The sequence below is a fragment of the Rhinolophus sinicus genome, chromosome 1, assembly GCF_057876585.1.
Source record: "Rhinolophus sinicus isolate RSI-liver-muscle chromosome 1, RSI-T2T, whole genome shotgun sequence".
NCBI lineage: Eukaryota > Metazoa > Chordata > Mammalia > Chiroptera > Rhinolophidae > Rhinolophus > Rhinolophus sinicus.
Window position 1 is genome coordinate 76,816,053 of NC_142501.1, and position 12,200 is coordinate 76,828,252.

At 32.8% G+C, this 12,200-nt stretch overlaps 1 protein-coding gene across 17 annotated transcripts in view; it reads right to left on the reverse strand.

The window, feature by feature from the left end:
• Nucleotides 1-12,200, reverse strand: part of PPFIA2 (PPFI scaffold protein A2) — a 456,741-nt gene that overhangs the window by 19,019 nt on the left and 425,522 nt on the right. For 10 of the 17 annotated variants that reach the window (XM_074325351.2, XM_074325350.2, XM_074325355.2 and 7 more), the window contains 3 exons: nucleotides 6,720-6,782; nucleotides 5,343-5,372; nucleotides 3,433-3,626 (listed from right to left, as the gene is read on the reverse strand). In XM_074325351.2, the coding sequence (XP_074181452.1) occupies nucleotides 3,433-3,626; nucleotides 5,343-5,372; nucleotides 6,720-6,782 (287 nt within the window). The remainder of the gene's footprint in view (nucleotides 1-3,432; nucleotides 3,627-5,342; nucleotides 5,373-6,719; nucleotides 6,783-12,200) is intronic. The other 7 variants (XM_088801002.1, XM_074325352.2, XM_074325362.2 and 4 more) reach the window with 2 other exon arrangements.

Genomic DNA, 12,200 nt, shown 5'->3' on the forward strand with positions numbered 1-12,200 from the left:
ATATATATATATATATATATATACACATAGATATGTATATATATACATATATACACACACATATATATATACATACACACACACACACACACACACACACACACACATATATATATTCAAAATGAGAACACCGTAGCCTTAAAAATAATCATGGATTATGTTGTTCATCCATATTTCTTTCTCTTTCATTAAGCTAGTCTAACATTATTTGCAGACAAATGAACATTTTATTCATTTGACAAGAATTTAAAGAGGCATTATTATGGAGACTGGAAGAAATGTATAAGAAATGGATACTGTCTTTTAAAGCTAATGAGAACAATAATATAAAAACTTGAGTAAGTAGTAACAGAGAAACAAATACCCAAATGAATAAACACCAACTCTAAGAGATACAGAAGTGTGTGAAAAGAACACATCAGCAGACATTGAAACTCTGGAAAGGATATTGTGGAAGAGCAGACAATTGACTGATCCTTAAAGGATCAAATGCAAGGAAAGGGTTATTAAAGACAATGAAGCATCATGAATACAGGACTGCAGATGAAAGTTTAAGTGTGTGGTGATGGTGAGACATGCTGTCCAGAGTTGAAATCTGTGCTAGGACATCAGGAGGAATAGAATTACCTGTACACAGTGGAGTTATACTAAAGAAGCCTTGCATTCAGTGTAAGTGTGGAATACATCCAGGTGATAGAGAATTATTGGGCAATTTCCATGGGAGAATGGAAGACAATAAAAATATTTGGTTTAAGAAAGAATAATCAGGTAGCAAAATAGGAGATGAGGAAAATAGGTAATCCTAGGGGACAAGGAAATCAATTAAGGAGTCAATGCTGCCAAAATAATGGTCACAATAAGGACAATTGCCATGAGCATGAAAAAAAAAAACCCAGAAACCGGAGATATTCAAACAGAAGAAAGGGGAAGTCTTGGTGATATTAGATATGAAGAATGTGGAAACGTGTAATAGGAAAACAGAATCTCTAGGCTCCAAGAGTAAAGAGTGTTGATTATTCATGATTTCCTAAGTGTTTAGAAATATGCACAAATTTAGACACATACATTGGCCAGGTTACTGCTGAGCATTGGGTGTGATTCTAAGCCCAGAACTTTAATAAAGACAGTGTTGAGCTCAAATATTTCAGAATTAGAGAAAAATGAAAAGAAGTCTGCATTAAGTGGATCTTGTGGGCTGAATTATGTTCCCCCAAATTCGTATGTTTAAATCCTAATCTCCAGAACTTCAGAATGTGACTGTATTTGGAGGTAGGGTCTTAAAAAAGTTAAAATAACTGCATGAGGGTGGGCTTTCATCCAGCCTGACTGGTATACTCATAACATGAGGAAACCTGGACATACAGACAGAAACCAGGGAAGTGCACACACAGAAGAAAGGAGACCACAGAAGGTGGCAAGCAAGAAGAAACCAGCCCTGCTGGCACCTCGATCTTGGATTTCAGGATTCCAGAACGGTGAAAAAATAAATATCTGTTGTTTAAGCCACCCAGTATATGGTATTTTGTGATGGCAACTCCAGCAAACTAATTCAGTGGGATACTAGGTAATGCGGATATCATAAACATCACAGACATTAGGCATCTTGAGGTTAAACCAATGGCTCTTGGAAAATTTCTGCCAAGTTTCTGCATGCAATATAAAATGGTGCTCTGAAGAGGATATGTGTCATTACAATAATGTCTGTCAGATGGAAAATGAGCTGTAAAGACAATGAGACTCAGTATGCAGTCAGATACTACATTATCTAAGTCAGAGCTAAACACAGCTTAAAGATGAAGCTTGTGTATTTCCCAGAACCAACAAAAACCCTGCCATTTGAGCAATTTTTATTTTTTTAAAAAGAAAACTCGATCACTGTAATAATCATTTCTACTATAATATAATAATAAGGTGATTAACATTATATTTAGTGAAGAACGGGAAAAAGCACAAGTGTGTCATCAAAAATTCTAGAATTCAAGTCTAATTCAACCACACAGAATTGGAGGGCCTAAACATTTAGTGACAGCGAACTTACTATCTAACAGTGTGTATGCTGCAGGGCAAGTCAGAGTGACACAAAGTTGTTTTTTCTATTGAACGTTAGTCGCTCACCTTAGTATCTACACCTATTTGAACTAGAAAAGTACATGTTCAACACAGCAAATCTTATTCTTCCATCACATAATTATATTAAAACATAGGAAAACTTATTCAAAATCTTTCCATATCCAAGCTAAATGTCTTTAATTTCTTCAACCTTTCCACCAGACTTTTACCACTTTATCAACAACAATTTAATATCCATAAATTAATACAATTTATTATCATCTCACCATATGGAAGGATTATTATTATGCCTGCCAATAAACACAATTTACATTTGTCCTATCAAGCCATTAACCCAAACTGAGTTATTTATGTCAACTATAAATCACATATCTTTTTCATTTGAACTGTTTTTAACCCATGGATTTCTCCATCCAGCATTTCAATAGTTTTAAAAAATGATATTATATTTATCTGTACCAAATTTAATCCAACAGTGTCAATAACTGTATTAAGATTCAAAGTAACACCCTAAATTTGATCAAAGAGCCCCAATTACTACCTTTTGGTCCCAACTTTATGTCATCATCATATCTGATTTTTACACCATTTTTATTTTAGTCCCTAATTAACTATTGGACAGTGTGTGACAAAATAGTTTCCCAAGTCCAAATCATCTAGATTTATATTTACTACTTTACCATCATAATCAACTACATGTGAAAGAATCATAATCCAACTGACAATTTTTTATATAACCTACAAAGATATCAGGCTACAACACATGATTTAGGACATGGTATTATAACAGGCTTTTTTTTTCACCTCCTGGATGGTAAACAACTTGAAAAAAGAAGTTTTATTCATCTGTGTACTTCAGCTGTCTCACAACCCATTCAGTATGTTTTTTTCTGAAAATTAATATACAAATAAGCACTAAAAGATTTATACAAAAAAACCACAAAGTGTTCTTCAGAGAACTCCTTTTAAAATTATTTCTACTATATGCCTAAATTATATAATTTATATTTATATTTATAGAGTTGAAACTGATTTAATTTTATTCTTAATAAATAATTTTCTAATATAAAATCATACATAGATACAAATCACAAACATGGAATTTCCTAAATATTTGGAAACAAAGATTTATGTTGCATGTTAATTTTATAAATGCATAATTTTATAAGCTTTGGGCACATAATATGCACATAGCTCTCCATTAGATGGTCTCTGCAATATGCTGCAAGGAAGTTTTTTGCAAAGTAAATGTACACAGATGTTTCAAATAGCACAAATTCTCTATTTCTTAAACATCTCTTTTTGTTCTAGTAATAAACATTATTTATTGTTTTACTTTAATTATTCTTGGGTAAAACCTACCGATGGAAGCTATCCACCATTTTTAAATGAACACGGAGATCCTTTTTTGTTAGGTGATCTAACATTCTGGCATCTACCAAGCATTCCATAAAATAACTTCTGTATTGAGGTAACCCCAGGCTGGGAAGCCATTCATTTCCAATCCACTCATGGTTCATATCTCCATATGCCAGGGTCTGTAGAAAAACCGGACACTAGAATTGTTTTATAGCAGTCAAGTTTCTTAGCCAATAGAATGAGATGGTAATTGGAGGATATTTCTTATATTAAATATTATAACTAATATTTAATTACTATAACATATAAAAAGCATAAATAATATTTAGCCTCTAAGATTTGGTATAAAATGGAACTCTGTGTATATGTATCAAGGTACTTGCCTATAGAAAATGACTGTATTCACTTTGTATTTTCAAAAGGAATTACATTATATACAAATATGTATTCTAAATAAGAAATTAGAATTAATGATATATACAAAGCTTAATTTTTTTATATAGGTGGGTTTATTTAATTTATTTTATTTTAATATGTCAGCTAATACTCTACCATTTCCTTCGTTTCAATGCTATTACCATTGTTATGGTGTAATGGCAAATCTTGATGTGAAAGTAAAAACCTCAGTAAATGAATAAAGAAAGGAGCAACAAGGCCAGAGAGACAGAAAGCTGAAGCTCTTTGTGGACATTGTTGTTACTTAGTGAAGCATGCAGTCATACTCCATAAAGATCATTGGAAAAAAGCAGGGCATGATCAAAAACAAATAATAATAATAATATAATTCTTTAATGTAACAATATTAACTGATCTTACCAAATACTGTTCATAATAGCCAAAATGAAAACCAGAATCAACCATCACCTCTAAAGCAATTTTTAAAAAGGATTCTTACTCTATTAATTTTACAGTGTTTGTCCTTATCAAATGACAAATTCACAACTGAAATCATAACAAATATTTCTAATGAAAACCTAGATGCTCCCCTTCTTTTGTGTGTTCTTAAAAATGATGAAATTCTAACTAAAATCAAAATCTAATGCAATCCTAAGTTACTGAATGTTTAAATACAGGTCCTAGTAATATCTATCAAAATTTTTCTTATAGTCAAAGGTTTGAATCACATGAACTATATAACACACATTACAGTCATGTGCCACGTTCTGTGTTCTCAGAAGTATATCTGTTCTGAGAAGTATATCCGTAAGCAATTTCATTGTTGTGTGACCATCACAGAATGCACTTACACACACGTAGATGGTACAGCCTCCGACACACCTAGGCTTGGGGTGTACCATGTTGTATATGTGGTCTGTCATTGACAGAAACGTCATTACGAGGCACATGACTGCAATTCTTTCAGTTATACCACATGTGGGAATGCTGAAAACACACGACTTCCTTGCAAATGTACATGTTTCTTCAAAGTACAGAGGCTTGTCTTGTACTGCCATCTCAATAAAAGGGAGTAACTTCTGACTTGCAGTCAAAATGCTGACAACGTCCCTCCAACTCTAATCCTCACACACCTTCCATTGCACTTTAAAGCATATGTGATTCCAAATAATGTTTTTGTTTTTTTAATCCTCCCCATCTTCTATCCAACTTGAATAATTCCTGATTAAATACATTCAGGGGTGATTTCAGAGAAATATAAATTACAGTTCATCTTTTGAAGAAGAAAGGAAATTTCCCTTTAAAAAGAGGTTAGATATGAAATGACAATCATCTTTTTTGCAAAATATGGTGATTTAAAAAGATATATATAATGAAACATGGTAAGTTCAAATGTACCTATTAGCCTGAGCTTAAGCTAAGTGAAGATTGATGACATTATGGCATACAACAGTTTTTATTTATATCCTCATAGCGTACTGATGATAATATTCTTTTAAAACATATGAATTTCCTACCTGGGCCCAGCTTCCTTCCTCAGATTCTTTCTGTGTTAGCATCAGGGAATGATTAATAAAGCAGATAAGTATAAATTAATCTCAGATGAATACAGTACAATTTTTCTAGTAGAAGCAAAATTGTTATTGAAAATGTTAATGACAACATAGGCAGCTAAACACACAGATTCTTATTCAGATCCACAGTAATCAATTTAGCAGTTCAAGGGAACCGACATATTTTCTAATTAATTCTAATTAAATACACACATGACATAGGGGATTTTCATGATACACTTGACCTTGTAATTACGAACCTTTTTTAACTCTTAAAAGTGTGTAATTTCCCAAATGTAATGAGTTATAATAAAAATTTCTGATCATGCACTACAAAAATACAATACCCAAATGTGGATATACACATATATTATAAAACATATATTATATATATATAGCCTGCTACACACTCGGCTATATGGTATAGCATGTGCACGGGTCATTGTTGCATACATACACACACACACACATATATACACACACACCTATATGATGAAGGAATTTTATATAAAGTAAATAAATGAAATGAAAAAGTAATTGCATTCCTCTAACAAAACTTTGTGGTAATCAAATAGACTTCAACAACAGCCAACAACAAGCAAAACTGAAAAAGACAAAAACCAAACACAATAAGCTAAACCAGAAATGTAATTAGCATATAATATTGGCATTTTCATGCATCATAAACTAGATAATAAATTTTTCAAATAGGAATAAACCTGAAAGGGTATTACGTTTTTAAAAAGTTGTTAAGAATAAAATGAACACCATGCCCAACTTTGTTAGTTTAGATAAAAAGCGACTATATGTAAATATTTATAAGTGGACAATTACAATCAGAGTCACAAGAATTTCTTTAAGCCTGTACTTTGAATACCAAATGAACAGAACAGTTTTTGGTGGTGTTACAGGGGTCACGCTCTGTATCTGAGATGTTTAAGGTATGAGAAACTAAGTAATTTTATTTAAAGTGAGTATTCAATCTAAACTTTTCTATTATGAGTTTAATTGGGTTTGGTAATATGTATTACCTGTGACCGTGCCCAATACTAAGTGATATTTGTTACCAATGTTGGAAAACGGATAAAAAGTTGTTATTATTATTTGCATACACTAGAATTGTGATATTAATTACATTATGATAATCTAGCATTGCTTCCTTTAAACATGTCCAAGTTACCATACCAAAATAAAATAAAACCGTAATGAAAAATGTTAGTTATCATCATATATCACTATGTAAACATACCCCATCACTTCGCATCTACCGTACACAAAATTTTCATCCAAATAGCAGCAAAATAACTTTTCTTCATGTTCAACAGAGCTGTAAAGACTAACCGTTTTTGCTGGAGCTGCAAGATTTTCCATTTCTTCATGGGTCACCCAAACGTTGCCTGAAGGCTAGTGAGGAGGCCCAGAGGGAAACAGTGGGATCCAGGAAGGGCAGCAGAGGTAAAGAAGAAAGGCAGCGCCACTGTGAGTTATTATAACAGCCCCAGACCAACGCGACTAGCGCTCCTGCCTCCCCAGCGTGCATGAGAGACAGCATGGCCGGTTTGCTCAGAGATCCCTTTTCCTTCTACTTCAAAAGATCACATAGAAAGAGGATGCTGTGACGCTCATGTCAGATGGATTTAAAATGACACTTCTCTGCATATTAATTAGGAAAAAGGCTTAATCAAACTTTGCATTTCAAACGTATGTGGCTATTGGACCATTTTTTTTTTGTAATCATGGAGAACGGATGAAATTGGATCTGTAGGAGAATGTATTTTTATGTTTTTCTTAAGAACACAAAGGCACAAGTGCTTTGTGATGTTGGTACCAATATTTAATTCACAGTTTTGATTCTTTGATGTCCTCGGCAAGAGAAAAATTGGTTGTCAATACAAAGTTGAAAGCACTGTCATAACTAGTCTAAAAAAATCAATGTCAGCTTTTCCCAAATGTGTTCTTCCTTGTCCAGTTCAGTAACTATGTTGTTTTCCTCTATTCTTATAGAAGAAAAAGAAGTGACATCCTCTTTTTGATTTAATAATATGTTTCAGCCTCACCAAATACTGTCAAAAATTAAAAAAAACCTAAGTTTCCTAACTTTTCATCAGTCTCTTGTACCATTATAGAGAAGAACATGATGTAAAAGAAAAATTTACCTCTAGCAGGCACTATTCTCTTCTGACATCTCATTTATTTTCTAAATAAAATGATCCATGATATTTGTTCCATACTCTTAACAATAATGTACAATTTCTAAACCAAAGTCCACTTGGTAACACAAAGGTCAGGCATATCGTTGATGGTAACGGCCGCTGGGAGCCACTTCTCATCAAATCCCCCCATTTCACTGGGAAATCTTTACAAGTACTGCATGGTTTTCCAAGTACATGGATTCTAGTTACAATGGAACTTACATCCTACCTATTGTTTGTTACATACTCTGGAAGGGGTCTGATTTTAGAGAATTGGGAAGAGCAAAGTTGATACCCCAAAATAAGTTACCACCATAATTCTCTCTGGCCTTGTCGACCATTCACATAAGTACCATGTTTGACTTTCCTTCTAGTATAAATAATATAATTTAAAAGTACCTATAAACTAAAATAATGAATAAAATTCAATACAAGAGGCATTTCATACACAAGAGAATTATTCACATACACAAATGAGTAAGAAAAGGGAGCTGAGTAGTAAACATTCATAATTATGAGTAAATTGTATGGGAATAAAAATCCCAAAAGATAGGCATCATATTCATGTATGGAATTCTCATTCTCCCACCATTTGCAAATTAGAGTATATCTGAACTTTTTTCCTGTAAGATAAAACTGCACACACCTGTAAAATATATTTAGAATGCAGGAGCCATCTGTCATTAAAAGCCCCTCCCCTCTACTCCCAGTTTCTGGGAATGATGCTTATTATGAACAGAAAGTTGCATATGACTATATGAATCATGAAATCATTTGGAAGAAATTGCTTTCATTGACTTCGTGAGGAATGTGCAATGCTAAATACACTTTGCACTCCTCTGTCACCTTCCCTTTATAACCAGTGATCACAGAACTTTGCCTGCCTGCACTGTTTTCGAAGTGAGCTTCAGTGATGATTACCTGAGAGGAGATTCAGTTAAGCCAATCTTGATTTACAATGATTTCTGTAGCTTCTACCTCGATTGTGAATGCAAGCAATAAAGATTATTAGAAACTTGTATAAGAAAGTCTGTATAAGAAACTTGACTAGTATTAGCTCATCCTGGAATACATACACGTATAACCTCTTTCACAGGTCATCTTAAAGTCTATATTTGTCAGTCTATGACCATTTTCTGGGATGGGCAAGATGCTGGAAGCTATGGTTTTATCTGTATCTTTATATGCAAAATGAGTATATATCCAGGGTAATTTTCTAAAGTACGGTTGGCAAACCTTCTGAAATTGTTCACCTTTGATCTGCTGGTCTACGTGTAAAGAGCACTGCCTGCTCTAGTATCTTGTAAAGTGACTCATAAAACAGCTACTGCACAGCCCAATCAATTAGCCACTAGTGGTGGTTTTAACAAGTTTATTTTATAAGCAAGCTCATATGTAGCAAGTTTTTTTATTTCTTTCTTTTCACCACCAATTTAACAGATGGAACTTTCATCGACGTGATTCATAACAGGGTGATTTAGAGCAGGAAAGGTTTAAAAAAGAGCCTATTTTAGAGAATAGGTAGAGAGGGAGGCTTTGAGCCACCAAAGGAGATAAGAACATTGGTACCCTGGGTCTGAGGACAAAAAATAGCCTGGAAAAACATAAAGGACAAGCATTATATAATGTGGGCGTAGTTTCTGAGAGCCATGGAAAATCATCTATTCACTGCTTTTGGAAATCCATGCTGCCACCCCTCCATATCTTAGCTGGAGAATGCAAACCAATAGTCTTTCCTTTTTTTTTTTTTTTTTTTTTTTTTTTTGTGGTTAACACCATCTGAGTCTAACAGGTGATTTTCAAAATTCCAACTATGCAGTAATTAATTTAACAAAGTATAATCAAGAGACTTGAGTTCTAGCAGTGCCACTTCTCAGTAACTACCCTAGGACATTTCATAAGCCTCTCTAAATTTTGGATTCTACTTCTGTTAAGTGAGCTAAAACGATACACTTCATACTAGAAAAATACTGAAATGTTTACATTATGACATATTCTGCTACAGGGATAGGTCTAGGATGAGGCAGGCGATGTGCCAAAGGGACGAAACATAAGGACACACTTTTAGGTTGTTGCAAAAGCAGGGTTGGCACCTGAAGGTGAATGCGTCCTCACCTCACCTTAGTACATGGGGAGTAGGATATCTAAATAATATTATCAAATGAGAACTCGGAGAAAAATTCCTAAAAGATGGTAGAGATGAAAGCATTCACCTAATTAAATAGGAGAGAGTTATGACATAAAAATAAATATTAAAATGAGCTTACAGAATAATTTATGACAATTAATTAGGGGGAAATAATTAATTCTCTTGCTGTAGAAATATAAATATGTAAAACTGCCAGACCTCAGAATATCCTAAATCTTACCTACCTGGAAGTAACTTCTGTTACTACCTAGGTCATTAAAAAATACTACCTAGTATTTTTTACTTTATAATTGAATTACAAAGTAAATCGATTTGAAATTTACTTTCCATATTCAGTATGGCTGAAAAGCATATTTCTCCTTTTTCTGAATTTATGTTGCTCACTAAAAGAGGAGAAATATTTCCCATTATAATAAGACTGGTGTGTGTATATATATATATATATATATATATATATATATATATATATATATATACCTCAGCGTATTAACACTTAAGATTGAGGTTTATGAGATTAGTAATGATGAAAAGGGAAACCAAGGCACACTGGAAGAATGCTGTAAAAGGGAAGGAAAACTGGTAGATTGCAGGAAGCAAGAGATGTACTTGTTAGGAGCATCGACTTGGGGGCAAAACCACATAGGAGTGGGACGCTGGACAAGTCATTTAACCTCTCTGTGCATCAGTTTTCCCATCTGTAAAACAGATATATTAATAATAAAAGTACCTATCTTACAGTGTTGTGAAGTTTAAATGAATCATTACATGTAAAGCACTTAGAACAAGGGCTGACACTTAATAAGTACTTCACTACTGTTGGTTATTACTAAAATATCATTAGAAATTCTGTTAAGCAATCTGCACCCAAACAAATCTTTAGTTTCATAAATGCTTTCTATTTCCCCTGTGCATTGTGCTGACTAATGCCTGTCTTAGGCCTCATGTTTCTGCTCTAATTTGCTGAATTATATGTTTACCAAAGATTGTTTATATGTGTTCCCAAATTTATTTATTTCCACTGAACTTTTTTTTAAATTAGAGAATTTAAACAGATATTAAATAAAGCAAAAAATAAAAGAAATTTGGCTCATGTATAAACACTAAGTTGAATTATTTGGAAAGACCAGAAAAAGGCAAATCTTAAAACACACTATCAATGAGATCCAACTTTGTCAAAGTCGGGGGAAGAAATTGTAAATGTCCAGTAGGATTTTTGCATTCAAATAACTTTTTGAGCATCTTGAAGTTATTCCTTTAAAAAGAAACTCAAACTATTGAAATTGGAGGTATATTATGGATGAACCTATCAAAGAAAGATAATGTGGAACTGTAGGCATTGTAATCATATTCAAAGAAAAGTCCTAGGAGTTTCCTCAAATTTACAAGTTCCTGAACATTCACTTAAGATGAAATATTTAACGAGTGTAACTTATTCTTTATGGCATCCCCTTTTAACCAATTATTTCAACTAATTGACATCTCCATCTCTATTCTATTAGGTAAAAAGCCTTCTACGTCAACAGAAGCGGCTTAGAAATAAGAAACAGAAAGCTGGAAGATTAGTACTGGACAAAGGAAATGATAAATGTAAACTTTAGAGTTTCCTTTTGATGGTCCAGCCTATTTTATCTAGACAGCAAAAGAGGCTCTGTTAACTAAGTTTAAAAAAAAAAAAAAGTCCAAATACCTTATCTTTTTCTCTTGAGAACTTGAGTGAATTAAGAAGATACACCTGGCTGAGGAAACCAATCCCAAACCTAAATGACAGAAAATCTTTGTGATCTGAACTAATTGCAGTTTTCTAGAAGACATAACATTGTTTAAAAAAAAAAAAATGCTTTTGTATGTTTTCATCCTCACTTTATGCAGTGTATTCATTACTAGAATTTTATATATAAATTTTTTCTTTATGCAAAGCAAATCATATTTGAAATCTATTAGAAATGAGTAACTACTTCCATATAGATGAAGTAAAAGGAAGGAAAAGCTCTCAGTAGGTATTTTTTAAAGCAAATAGAAACAACTTATATCTAATGTAACTTGCATCAATATTTGGCAAAGGGCATGTATTTTCTGTGAATAAAGAGAGTTTGTACATTATTAGTAAACAGATGAGTATTTCTATAATCCTATAGAAAAATGGAAAATATTATGAATAGGTAATTCATTTAAATATGAAATCAATAAGCATATGAAAAAATTTTAACTTCACTAGTAATTTTAAAAATGTAAATTTAAACAATGTGATAATCAATGTTGACAAAAGGGAGGGAGAAAGGCTTCACAATACAGTTTGGCAATTAAGGTTCAAAAGTAATAAGAATATAAATGCCCTATACACAAATATCATTATGGAAATGACCACGGTTTATGCGACAATATGAGTATAACTATATGCACATCCATTATGGTGTTGTAAATATAATAAAAATTGTTAATTAAGCAAAATGTTAGAGATTTGGTTAAACAAATTATGGTATT